This window comes from Rousettus aegyptiacus, unplaced genomic scaffold (genome assembly GCF_014176215.1).
Source record: "Rousettus aegyptiacus isolate mRouAeg1 unplaced genomic scaffold, mRouAeg1.p scaffold_m13_p_7, whole genome shotgun sequence".
NCBI classification, from domain to species: Eukaryota; Metazoa; Chordata; class Mammalia; order Chiroptera; family Pteropodidae; genus Rousettus; species Rousettus aegyptiacus.
In genome coordinates, this window is record NW_023416310.1 from 46,325,493 (window position 1) to 46,348,686 (window position 23,194).

Here is a 23,194-nt window from a genome sequence, read left to right on the forward strand (position 1 = left end):
ACAAGACATTAAATTTAATAAAATGAGAAATTAACAACAAAAGTTTAAACAAAAGGGCCAACCACTTGGAAATTTAAAAAGTATTTTATTGGGACTTCCAGCATGAACATGGCTGCAGAAGTCAACATTTTCCCCCTTTTCTTCTGGAAATCATTCACACCCACAAACTCCATTTTCAGCAAGAGTTGGAAACAAATAAAACCCGCAGACTCCAAAATACATGTAAGGATTGTCCAAAGGCAACCAAGAGTGGGCAGGAGCCCCTCGGCAGTAAATTAAGAGAAGATACATGAAAATGATGAAAGGTCATAGTGCCAGCAGATCTCAGAAAATTCCATACCTCCTAATAAAAGAATGTTGATAATTATTTAAGGTAAATTCTATGAACATGGGGGCTTATTATCTATTCTCTTTACTTTTGTGTGTGCTTGAAAATATTCTTGATAGTTTAAAAATATAGTTCCTGAAATCGAAGTTTCATCATAAAATATAAAAGTTACATCCCTTTTTCACAACAATGGGTATAGAAACTTTGAAAACAAGTTCAGGCTGGTGACAAAAGACTTTTAGACCTGGTTTTGTTCAGAGAAGCAGAGGAGGTCAAGCTACACAAGAATCACACAGGCGGACCATGTTTGCGGAAGCTGTCTGCCTCTGTGGTGGGAACAAAGGAAATAATTGGCCTAGGAAAGTTCGACACATTCAATGACAAGTAATAATAAAAGAAATATCATAGCATTAATTCAAAAATACATTGAGAAAAAGAAGAGAAAATATTCATCATAACTTATCAAAAGAAGAAGATATATACCCACTAGTAAAATTTTGCCAAGGAGCAGATGAGACGAAATATTTTGCTGTAAACTTTTTAGAATGCAAAACAGAAATGAATCAAGGGATCAGGAGAGTAGAGGAAATGAAATACAAACTGGTAGGATTCAGGAAAAAAGAGAAGGAAACATGAAATTGGAAGGAGCCCTGGGCATAATGGCCATAATGGAAAATACAGTAAGAAGCATAAAGGACAGAAATGATGAAAGTAAAATGGAATGAAAATAAAGAAAGAGAAAATTACAAATATAAAAGTCAGAGAAAGGTGATTCGACATTTGCACAATTTGAGTTTCTGTGGAAGACAACCAAATAAAGGAAAAAATCCATGAAATAAAACAAATAAATACTTAGTATTTAATAAAATTTCACTGAAATGAAAGAATACTTAAATATATGTAGTATAACAAGGTCCACTGTGTGTCAGGAAAAAGTGACTCAGATTGGTCAATCCTGAGACACATCCTAATATATATTATTGGACTTCAGAGATAAAGAATGTTTTGGGTTGGTCATACCTCTTTTCTTCCAAACAATATCAAGCCATTTAAAATAGGAAATAAATCAAAGCGGCTTCAATTTCTCCACAATGACATCTAATACTTGAAGACAGTGAGTTCCATCTATTGATCATCAATGAAAGACAAGGTGACCGAGGAATTATATTCAGCCAAGCTGCCTTTGAAGCACCAAGGCTTCAGACACCCATGCATGCATACTCAGGAACAGGTAACACGGTTCCCATGAGCCTGTCTTGAGGCACTTCTAGGGAGTGAACTCTATACAACTAGGAGGTAACTGGGAAAACCACAATGAAAGGACTGGTTATAATCATATTTTACTTTGTACCTAAAATGAAAACAAAGGAAGGGTTAGAGTAACAGAACAGAATATAAATACCATAAATCACTGAAAAGGTAGAAATGATAAAACTGACCAAATTTACATGTAGAAGGAGAAAAGATGATGGGATACAAAGGAAGGACACTGATTGCCATATTATAGGATAGAGTGGACAGATATTATTTAAAATTGGCAAATCAAATAATAAGAGTCTAAGCAAATTATAAGCAAACAGTACAGAGGTAAATATGAAGGAAGATAATGTCTAAAATTGGGTGTTCAGAGGGAGAGGGAAAAAGATAAAATTTAATTTATCATTGCTATAGTAAGGAATTTATAAATACTGTCCCTGAATGCATAGAGGAATACGAGTATTATTAGTATATAATAATATCAGAACATAAACTCAGATCATCCTAGATGTCAGGAAAACTAAATGCACACACATGCACACACACACACATGCACATGCACACACGCACAAGCACACACACAGAAATAGACCATGTAGGCAAAGATTTTAAAAAAGTCTATGAAAATAGAAAACTATAAACATATTACATATTACATTTACACATATATAAATATAAATAAATATAAATGTAAAAGCAGATAAAACGTATCTGTCATATCAATACATGTCACGTCAATCACTTATTAATAAAATTTAAATCTGATCTCAAAGCAAAATCGAACTCTAAAGATATTCGTAAAGGCTGAAAATAAAAGATGGAGAAAACACGTGCCTAGCAAATGCAAATGAAAAGAAAGTAGAGGTTGCAATCTTCGTATTAGATGAGACTGTGTTAGGTCCCCAAAATTAAGTGAGACAAAGAATGGCACTTAATGATGTTAAATGGTGCAATTCCAAGAGGTGACAATTTTAAGAGCATCTATGTGATAAATAATACAATATCAATATTTGTAAAACAGAAATTACAGGAGCTACAAAAAAGAAATTGAAACATACTGGTAAGTAAGAGGAAACTTTAACTCTCTTCTCTCAGTTCATGTAGGGCCAAGTGCACAAAAAAGTGAGAGGATGTAGAAAACCAGCATAATTACGAACTTGATGGAACCTTGTAACCTGAACATAGGGGCTATACCTATGGCACAGTTACAAAAATTGACCATGTAACAGGCCATGAAAAAAAACCTTAATAAATTTCCAAAAGTGGCAATACCACTGACAATGTTTTTTGATTCTAACGTCATAAAATTATAACTTAATAACAAGATCAAAAACTTCAAAATTCTCTTCTATCTGTAAAATTTTTAACCCCACTCGCTTTTTTTTTTTTTTTTTCATAAAGCAATTCTTGGTGAAAGAGAGACTACAATTCCAAATTTCAGACCTGGGAAATAATGATAAAGTGCTACAGATTCGAATTTCCTGGTTATAGCTAAAGCAGTGTTCAGAGGAAGTTTATAGCCTTAAAAACTTATGTTAACTGAAAATAAAAATGAAAACTAATGAAGCGTCTAGCTCTTGGAGCAAATAATAAAAATAAAACTATAATTATGGGATGCCAAGAAAATGAAACATTATACAGCAAAAACAAATGGAGACAATACCAAGACAGTAGTAAGCAGAGACAATTTCATAGCAATAAGTACTTTTCTTATCAGAATAGAGGGGGCAAAGTCAATACAGATTCAGCTGAGGAAGTTAGAATAAAAAAAATTAAAATAGTAAAAAGAATAAAATAATAAAAATAAAAGCAGAAACAAGGAACTAGAACAGAGAATAGAATTGACAAAACAAAGAACTAGTCCTTTGATTGAGGTTAATCAACTACATAAATAGAGCAAGAAAAAATTCAAAATGATACATACCAAATGTTAACCAAATAACTAGTTGTTATTTTTTGAGAGTTAGAATATAAGGCAATAATAATATTTTATTCGTATTCACTTGTATTTTCTAATTTTTAACAATAAAACTATATCGCTTGCATAATTAATTCTTTCTTGGAAGAGATAGAACTTGAGCTAGACCTAAATGAGAAATAGTATTTCGCAATATGAGAAAGGAACTTACCTGAAGTATCTTGTCTGTCATTTTCAGATATAACCAATTTAGCATGTGTACTAAGTTGTTGACTATCACAATTTATTAGGTATATTTTATCATCTATTATAGAAAACTACTGCTTCATTTAAACCTAAGCAGTTCTAAAACAGCGCTTTAACAAAGAGAAGTCATTGGCTGTTTGAGAGGAATGAAATAAATAAATTGACTTCGCAAACTATAATTGGTGCTCAAAAGACATACTTGGCTCAGTGTTTGATATCACTGTTATTCGGACATCCTGGATAGTGAGCAATTTTGCTTGACATGCCAACCTGTGAATTTTCCAGAGTCTGTCTTACTCTTCAAATAAGAAGTCAGTTAACTTTTCATTTATTTGTTTGACTGTGATCCTATTCCCTTAAAAAAATGCAGCACCTATGTATATGATGACTCTCGATACCTACAGTACCGGATTAACCAGAAAACCTTATTCCCCAGTAGCACTGAGTAAATGTCTTTCTCTCTTACTCCCTTCTGGTTTTCCCCCCTTGTTGTCTCTCTCTTTAATCTCCACTGTTTGCATACTTTTTATCTCTGCCTTTGTTCTCTCCCGATCCTGCCTCTTTGCCTTCTGGGCCCCTCTCCTATCTCTACCTCTCCCACCTGCCCTCCTCTTTGCCATTTTCCTCTAATTTACTCGTGCCCTTTCTCCTCTTTTTCTTCTCTGTCTCTTCTCTCCCTTCCTCCACTCTGACACTGTCATGTTTCCTCTTCCTTTTCTGTCCCTCTTCTTCCTCTCTTTCCCTTGTCTTCCTCTCTCCTCCCCACATGTGGCAGGTGTATGACACACAACTGGAGAACGTGGAGGCCTTTGAGGGCCTGTCTGACTTTTGTAACACCTTCAAGCTCTACCGGGGCAAGACTCAGGAGGAGATGGAGGACCCATCTGTCATTGGGGAATTTAAGGTAAATCCTTAAGGACATGTCCTTAACCCAGGGAGGCCTGAGACCGGAGTGGCAGCAGGAAGTAAATAGTACTATAATAATATCTGTAATGACCATAGTGATGACGCTGATGACCGTGTGGGTCATGGAGGTGGTGACGGTGATGGCGATGCTGCTGATGCAGAATCTGATGGTGGTGATGGGGCAGCACTGGAAATCTCAGTGGTGATGACTCTGGCAGAAATGAGAATAATGGTCATAGTGGTGATTGTATTGGTGATGATGGTGGTAAAAATGAAAGCTGACTCCTTCTTCTTCTCAGGGTCTCTTCAAAATTTACCCCCTCCCAGAAGACCCTTCCATCCCTGCACCTCCAAGACAGTTCCATCAGCTGACTGCCCCAGGGCCCCAAGAGTGCCTGGTCCGCATCTACATCATCCGAGCATTTGGCTTGCAGCCCAAGGACCCCAATGGGAAGGTAACGTTCCTAGAACTCTCACCTCCCCCAGAATATCAGGCTGAGGTACAAATGGGCTGCAGAATCTGGACACAACTCCACCCTAAGAAGTTCACAGTAAGCCAGGGAAACCAGACAAACATGCAAAACTGAGAAGTGACTGGCTGGAGTTCTACCAAGGGCCTAGAGCTCTAGATGCTCAGAAAAGGCTAAAGTCAGTACAGGACATTGGAGTGATGAAGAAGCCTTCCTGGAAGAAGTAGGATTCTTAAGGACCGATGGAGTTTTGATAGGCTGGGAGGAAGAAGAAAATAGTATTTTAGGAGGGGTCAAAAACCTTGGCAAAGGTATGCGAGAAGGCCGCTTAGCATACATTTAGCACAAGGATAAAGCATAAGGTTGGTGACATTGAAGGTGTGGGCTGGGTCTGGGTTTTGTAGGACTTTCGGTGTGGGGCATGGGGGAAGGAGAGAAAGAGCAATGGGGCAGAATCAGTAATCCCGCCTTCCCATGGTGGAGCCGGAGGCAAAAAGAAAAATTAGTAATACTTCTCCTGGCTTTATTTAAATGTTTGATATTTTGTTCCTCATAGACTGTTGGCATTGATTTTAATTTTTTAAAATATTGCATTAAAATATTGTTAATCTTGATTACTGAGTTTTTTGGCCCTCCCAAGGACCTCATCGCCTCCCTCTAGTCCTGACCTGAGTGAAAGAGAGAAACTTGAAGGAGGACAGGCATCTGGAGTTAGGGGGAGGCGGTGGGGCAAGGGGCAACCTGAAGTTGAGACAGGAGAGAAAAGAGAAGAGGCAGGGGTGGGAACAATTGGAGTTGAGAAGTACAAGGCCAGGGTCCTCTCGTCCCCTTAGATGGGTATAGGCCTAACTTGTGTCTTCAAAGTGGGGGGAGAGGCCTGGTGTCCTGCTCCTGGAGCCCTGCTTTTCAAGGTAAGAAATCATAGCTGCCGGTGCCCTCCTGGGAGTTGTAGAGCAGAAGGGAGCCATCCCCAGCCCAGGCATCACCGGTAGCCTCCAAGACGTGGTCTCAAGCCCTTGTAGGAGAAGGCAAGTGACCAGTGCTCAGTTCATGCACTTTAAGACTTCTCGATGCCAACACTGACCCTGAGCACTCTCCAGCTCCAGCTGCTCCTGGAGGATAGTTGAGGGGATGCTGTTGCTCGTAGGAGGCATCCAGGGAAGGTCAGCCTGAGCTGGGTTAGGCTGACAGTCTGGCCATTTCTCTTTCTTTCCATCTGCTGAAACAGAGGTCACAGAGAGGGCCCCAGCCTGGCCCAGTCACATATGTCATACAAACTAGTATGTTACTGAGGTTATCAGCCAGGCCTCCACCTACCTATTCCCGACTAGGAGATGGATTGGGAGCATGGGGGACTCAGGTACCACTTTCCACTGTGACTAGAAGCCCATGTCAGGGCCAAGTGGTACGGTGTGCAGGATGGGGCCCCCTGGCTTGGCAGGAACACGGGATGGCAGCTTCTTCATGGCTGGCCACCTAACCCCATCAGGAGGCAGAGGACTGAAGATGCCTCAGAGATGTGTTTGGAAAGTGATTTCTCTTGGTCTTTCTGTCTCCTCCTTCAGTGTGATCCTTACATCAAGATCTCCATAGGGAAGAAATCGGTGAGTGACCAGGATAACTACATTCCCTGTACCCTGGAGCCTGTGTTTGGAAAGTAAGTTGGGGGCAACCTGGGTCTTTGGGTGGAGGAGGTGCCAGTCTGGATAACCCACAGCCCAGTTGGGGAAATGTAGCTGCCACTGGGAAGCCCCTGGCTTCTGGAACGAAGCTGTGTTCCCTAAATCTTGCATGTCTGGGGAGGGTGTTGGGGCGTAACTTCAGCTAATTCCGCGTTATGAGTGCTAAAGGTTGTAGTCCTGATAGAAGCTCCTAGTTAAACATGTAAACAACCACCTCAAAGATTAGAAATCTAAATGGAAACCCAGAGCACGCATTCACTAATTATTCTCTCTCGTTTTTTAAGATTAACTTTTCTTTTGGGATAATTTTAGGTTTACAGAAAAGTTACAAAGATGGCACCAGTTCCATATACCCTTCTCTCAATTTCCCTTACTGTTGACATCTTATCAAAGACCATGGTATATTTGTCAAAACTAAATAATTGATAGTGGTGCATTACTATTTACTAAACTCTAGACTTCATTAGTTTTTGCCGGTTTTCCCATTGATGTCCTTTTATGGTTCTAGGCTCTAATCCAGGACCCCACATTGCATTTAGTGATTATTCTTTTATGGTTGCACACTCATCTGATGTGGATATAGATAGAGGGAAGACATGGATTTAAGATAGGAAAAAGCTTCCTGAAATCTCAGAGCAGGGAAAGGAAGGATCAGTGCCCACTGCTGCGAGTAGCTCCCAGGCATCCTGACTTCTGCTGTTTGGATGCGAGCTTAATCAGGCTGAAGAAAGGAAAATTACAGAGGGAGGTTGGAGGCTATTTCTCTAGCCCTTGTAGGGAAAGTGGGTGGCATTCTGATGCTGTCGAGTGACACACTGAATTCATAAACCTGTATCTATCAAGTTGGTTGTGGTCACTCAGCCCTGCGGCAAGGACTCAATCAGCCTGGGGAAGTGCCATTTTTAAAGGTGAAATGGTCTTGGCCAGTGATGAGCCACCACCAAGCTGGAATGGGAGGGAAGGGCTGCAGGGAAGATGGCGGACGGGAGTTCTGTTCAGTGAGCTCTAGTGGCTGGCGTGGGGGCACAGCCTCACGGTGACTTGGCAGCAGGGTGGATCTGTTCCACAATGGGAGTGTGGAGGTCAGGACCCAGGGCCAGGTGGGGGAGCAAGTGCAGAAACACACACCTCCCACTTTGTTTACTATCTTCCCCAAATCATGGCCAAGCTGGTCTGCCTGGGGTCTCAAGCCTCCCTCAGGTCACAGCAGAAACCTTTTCTTTCGAACAAGTACAACCAAAAGGGTATAATCAAAACACAACTTTGTTTTTGTCTGCCAGTATCCCATAAACATTTATTTGTGGGGGTTATCTTCTCCGTTCCCTGAGTGGAAACTGCGGCAGGCAGGCGGGCAGTTTTTCTGCTCACATTTAGACCATCCACTTTGTCATAAACCCACAGTCCCAACTTGGTAACCAGAATGCCCACTGATGTGTAATTATGAACACCCCGGATGGCTGGAGGGCAGTCATTCCCCTCTCCCGGCTGGTCCACTTCGGGCATAGCTGTGTACAGCATGGGGATGTGTGCGTGGAGGGAAGGCTTTTCCTCCCTGCCTCTCTGCCTAGTGTCTCTCCTCTCCCCTTCTCTGGCTCCCCCGTTGGAGTCCCGGGTCCCATGGGGCAGGACTCAGAGCTGCTCCAGTCTGGCCTTGTGGTGGCCTAGCTAGGATGGGAGCAAAAGTGGCTCCTCCTTCTCTCCTCCTTTCTGCCGCAAGCCGTTTGTACTTCCTTGAGTGTGAGTTGGATGTTAGTCTCGCATCTCTCACCTGCAAGGAAATGAGGGGAGAAGGGCTAACACCTCCACATTTGACCCCCATAGGGGTAAGGGGGTCTCAGAGCACAGCAGGAGCTCTCTCCAAAGAAATTTCTTCACAAACCCTCTCTCTATCCCACTGCAGAAGTAGGCGCGAAGCCCCAAGGGGCCTAAGAGTGGGTCCCAGGCCACCCCCTGCTGAATTCCAGAGCTCTGGCACCTCGTTCTGGAGTTTCACATCTGTTGTCTCCTGGTATAAACTTCAGTTTTAATGTCTGTTACAATTCATTCATTCATTCTGTGGTCCATAAAGTGGCCACTGTATGCCCAGCCCAGATTACATGGAAAAACTAAACATACACACAAGAGCTACAGGAGACCCAAGGCGTGTGGACTGCAGGGCTGCTCCTGTGAGGGAAGGAAGAGGCCATGGATGGTTTTTAAGCTCCTCCTCTGCTTTTGCCATCCTCTTGAGCTTCCAGTGTGTCTGACCACATCAGGGAACAGGCATCGTTCTGACATCTGCCCCGATCCCTGCAGGATGTTCGAGTTAACCTGCACTCTGCCTCTGGAGAAGGATCTGAAGATCACTCTCTATGACTATGATCTCCTGTCCAAGGACGAAAAGATCGGGGAGACGGTCATCGACCTGGAGAACAGGCTGTTGTCCAAGTTTGGGGCTCGCTGTGGGCTCCCACAGACCTACTGTGTGTAGGTGCACGGGGACTGGCTGCTTCTCTGAGGATCCCGCCCCCTGAATACTGAGCACTTACTGTGTCCCGGCTCTGGGCTGAGCACCTCGCAGGTGTTCTCTCACTCAGTCTAATCAGGGTGTGTCCTGACTCCACAGATAAGGAAGTGGAGGCCCAGAAATGTCATGGGTTGTAAGTGGTGGGATTCATATTTGAACCTGTTTGTCTGACTCCAAGAATCTCACTCTTTATCATCTTTATAATCTGGTTTTCCTTAAGGCACTACCGAGGGCCTGTAGAGGGAAAGAGAAGGAAGGAGGGAAAGAGGAGGGGAGACAGACAATGGGAGGCACGGGCCCCAGCTGGACCCTGAGGGGATTCATGTCAGGTGAGCTCATCTGTGGACAGCCTCCATCCACTTCCTTATCAAGTCGGATCTTATTTGGGTCTGATTCTCTAAATCTAGAAATTGGAAAAATCTAAATTCCAATTCTGAGTGTAAGAATTTAAACAAGTCCATTTATCTCTGGGCCTCAGCTTCTCCATCTGTAAAATGGGGATCCCCAGTCCTGATGAACAACCACATGGGCACCCTCTGCAAAAGTCAAGGGTGGGTGATGCTCTGCCTAGGGGTACACAGGTCACTGCATGCTCCTCTGCCCGCATCAGTGTCCTGGGGTGTCTCATCTTTGTCTTGTGTTTGGGCCTCAGTTCTGGACCGAACCAGTGGAGGGACCAGCTCCGCCCCTCCCAGCTCCTCCACCTCTTCTGTCAGCAGCACAGAGTCAAGGCCCCTGTGTACCGGACAGACCGTGTGGTGTTTCAGGATAAAGAATACACCATTGAAGAAACAGGTGAGCTGCCGCAAGACCCTGAAAACACTGTTGGCTCTCCCTCCACCACCTTCTTTCTCGCTGGCTCTCTCCTGTCACACAGAGGCCAAGTAGATACAACCCACTGCAGCAAGTATGGTCTGGGATCCTCCAGGGCAACACCAGTCTGCTAACCTTGTGCTTGGTCCTCTGAGGACCAGTACTTATCTATGATACCACTGTAAAAATAAGAGGTTAAGGTGGGGCCAAGTCAGAGCTCAGTCTATGGTTGGGGTTCCCACGAGTCGAGATGAAGGGTGAGTCTGAAGTCATGGTCAGAGTGATAGTTAGGATCAGTCTGCTTCTGGCTTTGGGCAGTCGGGCTTTGATTAGAGTTTGGGGTACAGCGCACCTCTGAGAAACAGTTTTCTATTTGAGCTGCAGCCTGTCCTTGATGATACCTTCTGAGCTCCCACTCAGAGCTCCTGCACCTGAAGCATCCAAAGCGCAGGCAGGAAGCCCTGCAGCCCCCACTTCGCCCATGGGTCTGCCTAACACTCACGCCTGAGAATCCCGCCACATGCTCCCCATGTGTCTGAGTGCCCACAGGCCTACCCTGCCCACCTGGAGCAGCTCAAGGAGCAGAGTGTTTATAGGCCCAGCTGGCCCCTCACCTTCTGCTGGTTTCAGAGACGTTTGATGTCAGAGCTGGTGCCGAGGTTATAAAAGGGAAATGATGGCTTTGACTCCCCTTTCCCAGGGATTCCTAACTCCCGGGCCATGGACCAGTACTGGTTTGTGGCCTGTTAGGAACTGGGCCATACAGCCAGAGGTGAGCAGCGAGAGAGTGAGCAAAGTTTCATCTGTATTTGCAGCCGCTCCCCAGCGCTAGCATCACCATCTTAGCTCCACTTCAGATCGTCAGGCATTAGATTCTCATAGAAGCACCTGTCTCTGGTGCCAAAAAGGTTGGGGACTGCTGCTCTATCCCAGACCCTCTCCTTCTTTTTCTGTTTTTCTGACCCTCCCAGGTCATGGCTGAGCCAGCTCCTCCCCATTAGGCCCTGACTCCACCCCCCATTCTCTTCCTGTAGAACATGTGTCTATTTTAGGGGTGGTCTCATTTCTTTCTGCTAGTCTGTGAGCAGTTTTACCACAGGGACCAGGGCTCATGGTCATAAATTTGTAGGAAAGCTGAAGTTGGTGAGGCGTGATGTCAGCCTGTTTTTGCAGATGAGGCTGTTGAAGCCACAAGTGGTTAACGACCTGCCCAAAGTCACCCAGCAAGTTAGGAACAGAGCCAGATTCCTGGCAGTGGTCCTTCTGCGATGCCTTTCCGCTTCCTTAGTGGCACCTATTAAAGTGCGCAGGACTGGTTTGATGGATGAACGTGTGTGCGTGCGCGCGCGTGCACGTGCGTGCATACACGCACATGAGACTGTGAACCTGGGCACACCTGAGTGTGTATACTTGTGTGTATGTGTGTGTAGACATGTAGGCCCTCCTACCCCGTCAAAGTCTCTGCCACGAGAGCTCCAAGTTCATGCTGCTGGATGGTTGGCCAGGGTCAGAACCACTCCTAGGTCCTCACTCCATCCAACACCAGCCCTTGGTTTACCCTCGGTAGGTAGGAGCTGTACCTGGTTAGCGCGATAGAGGAGGGGAGTGTTCATGTCCAGTCATGCGCCTTTCCCAAATGAGTGTGTGGTTTTGACTGCCCTGCTGACCAGTTGGGTGGCCACTCTGTGCTTCATTTCTGTCATCTGTAAGTTGGGAGAATAGCACTTACCTTCTAGGGTTATTATAAGGAATGAACCTGTTAATATTTATGAAGAACAGTGCCTGGTTCTTGCTTTATAAGCGTTTGCTGTTATTGCTATTATTTTAGGTATTGCTACTAATAGAACAGCTTGCATGAACCTGAGAATAGTACTAAGAGCACTTGGATGCCTGATCTGGGAGCAGAGGTTGCTGAAGCTCAGAGCTGGGGGCAGTCAGGGGGGCTTTTTGGAAGTGGTGTGCTTTGGCAGGTGGGCAGGATTTGAACTGGTGGAAAAGAGGAAGAAGAGCTTTACAGAAGACGCTTGGTAAAAATGATTGCAATGAGGAATCTGAATTTTGAGCCTGGAGCCTGTGAACAGAGAAGTTTCCCCTGTAGAGAGTGGACATGAGGACCAAAAGATGTGTATCCGGGCTGGGGTGAGGCTGCGGGTTTAGGGGCGTTGCAAGGCTCCCAAGTTGCCCTGCCATCTCTTGCTCTCTCAGCTCCAGCAGCTTTTTTGTCTTCTCTCTGAAGCAGATGCTGGCAGAGTCCCGAACCCACACCTGGGCCCAGTGGAGGAGCGTCTGGCTTTGCACATCCTTCAGCAGCAGGGCCTGGTCCCTGAGCACGTGGAGTCACGGCCCCTTTACAGCCCCCTGCAGCCGGATATTGAGCAGGTAGGGCATCAAACCTCAGGCCCCAGAATCCTCCACCCCAAGCTAGCCTTACTCAAGGAGGGCATGGACATCCCAGAGGCACCTGCAGGGATCACAGGATTTGGCCAATCCATCCTTGATGGTATTTCTCTATAGTCTGAGTTGGTCACTACTCTTGGCCTTCCAGGGGTCTCTTGGGCTTGGCCTCAACTGGTTACTTGTAGCCCTCAGGGCCTGGGGAATGAGCTTGAGCGGCCCTCTCCTTCCCCACATAGGCCAGACCTCTGGCTTCCTGTGGGTCATTCCAAAGCCTCGCTGTTTCAGTCTGGCCTCAGGGTGCCCTTTCCTATCATCGGTCAGTGACATCTCTCAGATGGCTGGCCCCATGCTGGGCTGCAGTGGGGAGTTTAGACAGGGCGACAGAGCAATTAACAGGAAGGTGAAGGGCGTCCTCCCATGCAAAGGGAGGGTGAGCAGAGGGTTGGCAGGCTCAGGGTAGGTGAGTTTGGGGCTAGGTATTGGAGGAGGAGAAAGAGGGAAAAGATTACAGACAGAGAAGGGCCGAGGCAGCCTTGAAGGTGCCTTTAGGGACATGCAGAGGGCACCATCTCAGCTGTTTGGAACTGAGCTCTTGGTGGTGTGGCTATTGGCTTCCCAGAGGGGCACAGCAGGTGTTGAAATGTCAGCTCTTACATTCCCTAGTTCTGTGACCCTGTGGAATTTACTTCAATGCCTGTTCCTTCTTCTGTAAGATGAGGACAGAAATAGCACCTGGCTTGTAGAGAGGTAGGGGACTGAGGGGTGGCGGGTTTCCTGTTGTGGAAGTCCTCTGTGCCCTTCTATGAAGAAGCATACTCTCTGACCCTCTAGGACTTTGTGTGTGCCATTCTGTTGGCTTAAAATGCCCTTCTCCCCTTTTCCATTGGGCACACCAAGACTCAGCTCAAATACCCACCATCTCTAAGAAGCCTACTCTGACCCTTGACCCCCAGGCGCAAGCCCAAGTCATCAGCCTGGGGGCCAGTGGGCTCGCCTTTGTAGCTGGCCCTGTGGTTCCGTTTAGGGCACCTCCCCTACAGGATGGTGAGCCTCTCTATGGCAGGGCCTGAGTTTTCTCTGCTATTTGCACCAAGTACCTAGCACAGAGCAGGTGGTCGGTAGATGTTGCCCGAATGAAAAGGGTAGTGAGAGAACAGGATCATGTCTCCCCAGGGAAAGCTGCAGATGTGGATCGACCTGTTTCCAAAGGCCCTGGGCCAACCTGGACCTCCCTTCAACATCACCCCACGGAGAGCCAGAAGGTGACTTTCCTCAGCCACAGGCTCTGGGCTGAATGGGGTGGCAGGATGGCTCCAGCCAGCTTGGGTGGGACAAGGAAGCTGTTCTTGGGCCAGGCTTTGGGCTACTAGAACCACAGGGTACTGCTCTTGTGTGGGCCTGGCCAAGTGACCAGTCAGGCAAGCATTGGAGTCTTCTTGGGTGGGCAGGCCTCGTGGCTTCTCAGTCAAGGACCGCCCAGATTTTGAAATCCATGTGATTTAAGCCGTTCTTCTCCACAGGTTTTTCCTGCGTTGTGTTATCTGGAACACCAAGGATGTGATCCTGGATGACCTCAGCATCACAGGGGAAAAGATGAGCGACATTTATGTGAAAGGGTAGGGAGTTACCCTCCTTCCCACCTACCCCAGCTCTACTGATTCAGCTCTTTTCCCTCTGTGGTGGTACCCCATTGGGAAGAGGGGCTTTGGTAAAGGGAAGGAGGAAGACAAGGAAGGAAGGAGGGTCTTACGGGCATGGTCTCTGCCTCTGGGGAGTCGTTCCTCACTAGATTTCTTCTTCCACATTGATCTTTGGGTTGAATTTACAAGGTTTGAGGATGTACCTCAAGAGAAAATTTAGAACGTTTAAAAATTTGTGTCACATTTGGCTCGTCGTGGAGATTTCTCGGGAATTATTTTTGCTTTACATTTACGGAGTTCATTTACCTTCTTAAGTCCTCATTTGCCTAAGTTGAGGATGCATTTTGTGGTGGAAACCTTAATTAGAAATGTTCTCTAAAAATGCGTTTGTCTAGTTGGATGGTTGGCTTTGAAGAACACAAGCAGAAGACAGACGTGCACTACCGGTCCCTGGGAGGCGAAGGCAACTTTAACTGGAGGTTCGTTTTCCCCTTCGACTACCTGCCCGCTGAGCAAGTCTGCACCATCTCCAAGAAGGTGGGTCTTGTTCCCGTCCCCAGAGTTGCTAATTCCTGGCTTCCTGATGTCAGCCTGATCGCACTGCCAGGCCATGGTTACACCTCGCCACGGCCCCGCCACTGTTGGAACAGGCACTGCCATTATTGCCTAACGGCCATCGCCACTGTCCCCATCGCTGCCAATGTCACCACCACCATCCCGTCACTGGCGATGCCACCATCGTCCCCACTGCCCCCATCCGCCGTGCCACGCCACAGCTTCTGCCATCGCTCCATCACCACCGAAGCCGCCGGCACGATCCCCAGCACCGCTTCCACGTCCACCATCATTGCTGTCACAGCATGGCCGCCGTTCCCCAGCCGCGCCACCCCAGCGCTGCAACCGCCATATGTCGCCCAGTCCAATTCCTAAAACCACTGCCTTTCTCCCAATTCTAGACAAACCAAGCAGCAAGTAGGGTCAAGGGGTCAGGGCAGGAAGAACATTTTTAGGGAAACCCAGTAAGGCCATCAACAGGCCAGTGGGGCAGACTGTGTTGGGAGAGCCTCCCAACAGGACCTACCTGCGGTATGGACTGGGTTGTCCACTGGGTTGGGTGTTGCTCAGCTAGGTCCCTCCTGTTACCTGGTTTCCCACATTTTTGTGTCTGGTGCCTGTAGTCACTGTCCAAATTCACTAGGAGTGACCCTGCCCACAAAGCCATTGTCCTTTCTCTACCTCCCTTCTCTTACCCCAAGTTGAAGTCACCTGGGAAAGCTGGTCAGCATCCCCAGGAGGAAGAGGTGGATTCAAGGACCTCTGCTGTTTGTGTCTCAGCATTTCCTTGTGCAGGTCTCTTCAGAGTTATACACTCTTTACTCCTGAAATCGGCAGATCCTGAGGCAGGTGGCCTCCTTCCTGGTGGCACCACACCTGCCCTTAGGGAGCAGACCCAAAGCACAGTGAAGAGGGTGCTTCAGGCAGTGAGGGCTTCACGGTCGGGCTACGGGAGGCAGAGGCAGCTCTGTTGGAGCTTCTGACCACCCACGTCCCACCTAGAGTCAATTCTGTCTTGAGGTGCTCTCCTGTTCGACAGAGTAAATGCCTCTCTAGTGTTTTGGTTCTGCTGCTCAAGACTTCAAGCCACAAAGCTTCTAGGACTCCTCTTTCTTTCCTGAATGGTAGAGTGGCTTAAAGAAAGGAAGTCACATATAATGTGTATCAGCCGACCAGGTCTTCTTAATTCTCTTCATTACGACCTTTCTGCGTGACCTCCTCCTGACTCCACATGCAGGATCCTCTGCACTTAAGAGAAACCAGAATGTTCTGTGGAACATTCTGAAAACATCAGACAAAAGAATATGGTTTAAACAAAGTTAAATGAATTTTTTACCCAAAGATTGCTGCATAGTGCCTGCCAGAAAGCGCAGTTTAGCCATGGCCTTGTGTTCTGTGCAGTCAAGGAAAGCCTAGACCATTTTGTAGGTCTACCCTTGTGTGCCTTTACTCAGTGTGTTTGTCTATCACAAGATATTTCCACAACAGAGCAAATGCTGCATTTGTTGGAGAGGGCTCCAAATGAAACCAACACCACCTCTCTTTGTTATGGGCAGGGAAGAAGTGGGGGCCGGGAATGGGGCTGGAAGGGCTGAGGCATCCTGCACACCGACTCAGGTGCTCACCCGAGCGCCACAAGGGGCTAGGTGTGGATGCGAGAGGGAGAGAGAGCAAGCTAACTGGTGGTACAGAGAAGGGTTACCTGGAAGTTCTGAGGGCCCAGTTGGGGTTGCTGGTTGAGAATCTGAGGTGCTCGCATTCTGGCAAGGATGGGGTTTCATATCTGAATTATAGGCACCAGCAAGGAGGAAGGAGAGAGCTGGGTTGCTGCATGGGGGCATAACTCATAGGCCTGGGCTAGCTTCGAAAAGATGAGAGGCTTATGGGGACTGCGAGGTGGAGAGGAGGAAGAGGAGTCAGGAGTCCAGAAGAGGCACCCAGGAGGAGGGCTGAGGGAACTGGAATTCTTTGTGGTGTGAGGTCCCTGGAGAGGGTGGCTGGAGGGAGGAGTGGAGGTCAGAAGAGGAGGTTGAGAAACAGAGTCCAGGGGCTTCTGAATTCAACCGGGAGAGTGAAGGAGGAACTGGCTTGACTCAGGCAGAGCCAGTGGGTTCCTCTGTGAGAGAAGGGACCCTGGGAGGCAAAGGGAGCCGAGCCCACAGTGGGGAACCAATGAGCCTGTCTGGGCTCAAGGACTGTCTGGGGGTGGGTTTGTTTGGGGGCACTGCACAGCCTCTGGGCTCCTTGGTCCTGCCGCAGAGCCAGCCCTCTGCCGAGGGGTTCAGGGCCTCTGGCAGGCAAGCCCTCCAGGGACCCCATTAACCAGACGAGACTGTCGTAAAGTACAAGGTCTCCTTTCATCCGGCTGCTTTGAACCACCGCTGGTTGCCCTGGCCGGCTCCCCACCTGGAGCCCAGCACACCCACCGGGGCCTGCCTGCGCGTCAGGCACCCACCCTGCAAATAAACAGCTAGTAAAAGGGCCCAGACCAGGAGCATAATGAGCGCCTGGGACCTGGGGGGCCATTCCCCAGGCTGGAGCCCCAGCCCAGCTGCTCCCACCAGGGGCCGTTTGAACCTCTGGCTCATTATTGAGCCCATAAAGCAGGCCGGCCAGAGGAATGGAGGCTGCTGGCGGCCTGTGCAGGCGGGCCTGTGGTGCTGGCCATAAAAGCCCCGCCAGAGGAGGGAGGCACCTGCAGGAGGGCTGGAGCCGGAAAAGGGGGAGGCACCAGACGGGCTGGGGGCTGAGGGGCCAGCTGGGGACCTGAGTCCCTTCGCCAACTCAGGCAGCAGTCCAAGCCATGGCCAAGTGTTTGCAAGGTGGCCATTCTTCTCGGGGCATGGTCTTTGGTTTGGGAGCTTTGTGGGCCTGCGTGACGTGGGGTGGCCACCTGGTGGGCATGGCCCTGACTGGGCAGCAAGGCTGTGCATGCGGGGCACCCAGGACCAGACAAACCCTGTGTGGTCAGCAGTGCTTCCTGACTCCCTAGGGAGTCTGCCCCTCCAATACTCGGTCCAGGCCTCTGCTGTGACCTGGCACTGAGGACCTGGAACCCATGATCTATAGGATGGTCAGAATGTTTCCTGTCCTTGCTACCCTCTTAGGTCAAGCTACAATGAGAGGACAGAGAACAGGAGTGAGCAGGAATGCCCCAGTGACAGTCCTTTGAGTTGAGTGTGGCGAAACCCAGGGTCAACCCAAGCCTTGGTGAGCCCAGGCTCCACCCCTCAGCTGCTCCACGAGGCGTCCGTGGGAGGGGGCCCACGATGACACTGTTTCAGGATGGCTAGTCTGAGGGTGTTGGGACGGGGAGAACCAGAAGCGTGACGAACTTTATAGCAGCAGGGGCTTTTGATTTACCCCAGGGCAAGCGCTTGGAGGTAAGGGTGGCTGAGTTGGCATGCCCAGGGAGGATCTTGGGTCGCTGCCCCCTAGTGTCTCCTCTTTACAGCAGCGTGTCAAGGGGATCCTTCTGGTGACAGCTTAGAACCTCAGGTTCTAAGCCAGCCTACCCTGTCCCCAAGATCACATGGGCAGATCGGGATGTAGAGGTGAGAGCAGGACTCTGGGACCTGGCTGCCTGAGTGTGAGCCCTGGCTTGCCGCGTCCCCAGCAGTGTGACTCACAAGTTACTCGCTCTGGTTTCCTCAGCGCTGAGGATAGCATCTCTCTTGTAGGCTGTCGGAAGTATAAAATGAGTTCATAGTGGCAAAGGGCTGGCTTATAAGAAGTACGATATTAATATTATTATTAGCCTCATCAATCTTCCCACCAGGGCCTGGCTCTGGCGAGTCCCTAAGGGGTGTCTCACTCCACTTCTTCCTCCAGGCAGCCTTCCAGGCTGTCAGGGACCACTGCCTCTCTCTAATCTTGCCTTCTTGCTTCTTCCTCTGCTCTTCCTCTGGTCAGGATGCTTTCTGGAGGCTGGACAAGACTGAGAGCAAAATCCCAGCGCGAGTGGTATTCCAGATCTGGGACAACGACAAGTTCTCCTTTGACGACTTTCTGGGTGAGCACTGCTTCCAGTCTGCACCGTTCTGCGCACTGGGGGCTGCCCAACCCCCGCTGTGTGTGCGTGCCACTCTTGGCTGGCTAGCAGGAGAGGCGGTCCTATTTTCTGCCCTCAGGGAGCTCAGTGTCACTGGTCCCTGATGCTGAGTGAGGTCTGTGACAGAGTAGTGCCAGAGTAATTGGAGTGGCCAGCAGGGTGGGCCTGTCAGCAGAGGTGGCATTGAACACTGTGTCAGATGGTAGCACTCAGATAGGTAAGGAAGAAAGGTAAGCAGAAGTCGAAGGCAGTGCAAGCATATGCTGCTGGCTGTCACTGGCTGTCACTGGCTGTCTGGCCTCAGGCTTGACAGGATGCTCCCACCCCGCAGTCCTCAGTCTAGATGCAGACTGAGCCCAGCGAGGGCCTGGAGTCACTCTTCATCCTTGTGTCCAAGTGATAACCAGATACATGAACACAGATCCATCCCCCAAACCCCAGACAGGATGCTTTTGGGGTAGAAGTGTGCTGGAACCCTGGGCCGGGGAGCAGGGAGTGCTGGGCTGAAGGATGTGGTGGAGACAGTGCTCTCGCAGCAAGGAGGGTGACTTTGTATGGCGCCAGCAGGCTGGACTGTAACAGTCCCATCACAGCTATAAAAGTAACCCAGGAAAATGTGGTATATACATACAATGGGATAGTATTCAGCCATAGAAAGAAATGAAATACTGATGCAAGCTACGACAGGGATGAACCTTGAAAACATGCTAAGTGAAAGAAGCCAGACACAAATGGACACATAATGTGTGATTCCCTTGGCCAATCTATAGGGACAGAAAGTGTCCTCATGGTTGCCAGGGCTGGGAGAAGAGGGGGAGTACTGCTAATGGGTATGGTGTTTCTCTTGGGGGTGATAAATTTGGAATTAAAATGACGCTTTTTGTGTTATACAGATTTTACCACAATAAAAACAAATGAAAATTGATGGATGATAGATGTAGTCAGTGGGTGAATGAATGGATCCCAGCACAGTAAGGGGAACAGTGGAGTGGGGGATAAGTTCTGTTACGGCGGATCAGTGAGGATACATTAGTGGGCACATGGACATGTGAGTAGGTGGGTGGGAAGCTGTACAAATGGATAAAGAGGCCATGGATCGGGAGCTGGTGTTTGAGGGATTTGACCTGTGACCAAGCCCATGGATAGAGGCTGAGGAGGTGACTGAGTTTTTTTTGGAACCCGCCCAGCCCCAGGGTAGGCCTTGGCTGCCTGTGATTGAGAAACCCTCCACCAAAGAACCCCATTCTGTCGCAGGCTCCTTGCAGCTGGATCTTAACCACATGCCCAAGCCTGCCAAGACAGCCGAGAAGTGCTCCTTGGATCTGCTGGATGACACTTTCCATCCGGAGTGGTTTGTGTCCCTTTTTGAACAGAAAACGGTGAAGGGCTGGTGGCCCTGTGTGGCAGAGGAGGGTGAGAAGAAGGTGCTGGCGGTGAGTTGCTTCTTCCAGCCTGGCGGAGGCATGGGAGCCACTCTTCACTGGGCACCTCCATGTTATCCTCCCTCTCTCCTGCCCTCCTCTCTGTTTTCCAAGGCACCGTCCCTTTTCCCTTCCAGCTGCCAGCCTTCCCCTCCTTGAGGCTCACATTCCAGGGAAGCCTATTTAAATGGAAAGATGTCCTTATCTCTCTTGAACTCTGGCTGTTCTCTGCTCCTCAGCCTTCACACTGGCCTGTGTGCTGGGTTCCCCGCTGGCTGGGCCTCCTGTGGAGGATGAGGGTCGTGCCTCTCATTTGAGCAGGACCCTATGAGGGACTGTCCTGGTACCACTGTCCCTGCCCAGAGGTATGAAAGGGGACTGTGAACTGTCCTTCTTCTGCAGAGGAAGTGGATCTCTGACAGTTCGCTTCAAAATGGCAGGCAGCCAGCCAACTCCTAAAGTGGCCCTTGAAATAAAATATCCTTATTGTTTAAGGAATTATAAAAATGAACAAGAAATACCTAACACTTCAAAAGAGCACAAGGCATGCACAGATAATACACAAAAGAAGTACAAATGAACATTAAACACTTAAAAAGGTTTATTTCTCCTAGTAATTAGATAGGGGCATATTTTTTAAAGTAAAAACATTTTTTGCCTATTAAATTATAATTAAAAAACTAGAAATGCTCATTGCTGGTGAAGATGCAGAAATAGACCCCTCATTTACTACTGCTGGAAGCGCTAATGTTTTTACCATGTGGGGAAGCAATTTGGTAATATACAACAAAAGATTTAACAATCTTTATGCCCTTGGCCTCTGTCATTCCACTTCTAAAATCTCTCCTAAAGAAATAACTAGCTATAATAAAAAAAATTATGTCTGGGGTGTTCATTGCAGCATTATTCATAATATCAAAGAGTTGGAAATAACCTAAATGAACCAAAATAAGTAATTTACAAAATAAATTATGATTAACCATTCCATAGAATGTCTTAAGGCCATTAAAAAGCAAACTTTAAAGCATATATGATTACGCAGTGAAATAGAGTATATTCTTAAGTGAAAGAGGTAAGCTGCAGAACTATGCATATACACAGTGTGATATTTCATATACATGCAGAGAAAAACAGCTCTGATGCACGGAAATATTAGCAGTGCTTATTTCACATAGTAGAAGGTTGGCTGATATTTTTTTTCCTTCATACGGGCACTTTGGAGATATAAGTTCGGTTTTAGACCACCGCAATAAAGTGAATATCGCAATAAAGTGAGCCACACAAAATCTCTTGGTTTCCCAGTGCACATAAAAGTTATATTTATAGTATACTGTAGACTATTAAGTGTGCAATAGCATTATGTCTATAAAAACAATGTACATACCTTAATTAAAAATGCTTTATTGCTAAAAAATGCTAACCACCATCTGAACCTTTAGCAAGTCGTAATCTTTTTGCTGGTGGAGGGTCTAACCTTCAATTTGTAAAAGACGCAGCATCTGTGAAGCGCAGTAAGCAGCGCACAGTAAAGCGAAGTGTGCCTGTGTATTTCTTTAGATTCAAAATGTTCTACAGGAATCGGGTCAACCCAATATCATTTAAAAAGTAAAGTGGCTCTTACATTTGTCCTGGTCTGGCTCCTCTCCAGGCCATGGGGCAGAGCCTTTGCTCCCCTGACCAGGCCCCCTCTGCCCCGCAGGGAAAGCTGGAGATGACGTTGGAGATCGTAACAGAGAGTGAGCGTGAGGAGCGGCCTGCTGGCCAGGGCCGGGATGAGCCCAACATGAACCCCAAACTGGAGGACCCAAGGTCAGTGCCCAGCCTCCAACCCCTGATGCCTAGGGTTATGGGAGGTGTAGCCACAGCGCAGGAGGCCCACTGCGTAGTTATGCAGAGGTCACAAGGCCCACATTAGCCCAGAGAGGGCCACACGGTGTTAAGGGGCAGGTGGCAGACGTCATTCCAAGGAAAGCAGGGCTCCTCAGCTAGTTCAAGAAGCAGGTTGGGTAACTGTTGGCTGTGTACCAGGTGTACTGACATATGTCATGTACCTGTGTTACGGAACCATCCCCACCGAGTTGTTATCATCATCTTCATTTTACATATGAGGAAACAATCTCAGCAAAGTTGAATACGGTCATTCCACTAGGAAAGTGGTGAAGCTGGAATTCTCACACCTGGTCTGATTGTCTCCAGAGACCCATCAAAGTTTTCCCCCTGACCAAGCCATCTTCTGTGGCTCTCCTGTGGTGTCACTGTAGCTTTCAAAAATGGTCATCCAGCCTTAAAATTTTCCCATCTGTGAAATGGGGTGGGGACAAGTCCCTGTCTTCCCTACCTCACAGACTCCAAAGAATACAGACCGCTCCAGTGGATGTAGAAGCCCTCAAGGCAGTCAGTCAGTAGGAGCTGAAAGACCGCTGTTGTCTGAGGGGGAGGGGTGCTATATCAAGGCTGTGCTTGCTGGGTCCTTCCCTGTGATTTGCTCACCTCAAATCAGACTTGGCACTGATGGTTCACTTTATCAAGCTGCTGTCCCAAGTGCCACAGAGCAGGCAGAGCAGGCAGAGCAGGGAGAGGCATCCTTGCCCAAGGATGTTGGGATCTGGGTAGAAAGACAAGAGAAGCCCAGGAGACCCAGCAGCATGCAGTTAAATTGGCCATTATTGAGACACAAAATCCTGCATGCTTTTTGAGTTGCAAGGCTGACCTAGGGGAAGGTTTTGAGGTTCTTGGTTGTGAGTGAGAGAAACTCAGCTTCCTGGGTTCACTTCTTGCCATCCTTCCCTGACCATAGCATAGGCCAGCCATATGCATCTAGGCAGGTGGCTTGGCTTATCTGGGGCTCAGTGGGCCATAGCTCACTTAATGTGACAGCTCCTCAAGGCTCTGCCCAGCTCCCAAATCCCTAGCCTGTGATTAAGTCCTGGGTCGGGAAGGAGAGAGGGTGGCAGGGAAGGTGTCCTGGGCGGCTGAGAACTGGGCCCCTGAAGGTGTGTAGGAC

The 23,194-nt window shown here is 48.0% G+C and overlaps 1 protein-coding gene across 27 annotated transcripts in view; it reads left to right on the forward strand.

The window, feature by feature from the left end:
* DYSF (dysferlin) overlaps positions 1-23,194 on the forward strand; it is a 197,936-nt gene that overhangs the window by 170,994 nt on the left and 3,748 nt on the right. For 17 of the 27 annotated variants that reach the window (XM_036224020.1, XM_016130579.2, XM_016130575.2 and 14 more), the window contains 12 exons: positions 4,525-4,653; positions 4,955-5,110; positions 6,691-6,782; positions 9,103-9,273; positions 9,966-10,108; positions 12,366-12,505; positions 13,697-13,785; positions 14,044-14,139; positions 14,559-14,700; positions 18,631-18,730; positions 20,024-20,202; positions 21,890-21,999. In XM_036224020.1, the coding sequence (XP_036079913.1) occupies positions 4,525-4,653; positions 4,955-5,110; positions 6,691-6,782; positions 9,103-9,273; positions 9,966-10,108; positions 12,366-12,505; positions 13,697-13,785; positions 14,044-14,139; positions 14,559-14,700; positions 18,631-18,730; positions 20,024-20,202; positions 21,890-21,999 (1,547 nt within the window). Of the gene's footprint in view, positions 1-4,524; positions 4,654-4,954; positions 5,111-6,690; positions 6,783-9,102; positions 9,274-9,965; positions 10,109-12,362; positions 12,506-13,696; positions 13,786-14,043; positions 14,140-14,558; positions 14,701-18,630; positions 18,731-20,023; positions 20,203-21,889; positions 22,000-23,194 lie in introns of all 27 variants that reach the window. The other 10 variants (XM_016130568.2, XM_016130569.2, XM_016130577.2 and 7 more) reach the window with 1 other exon arrangement.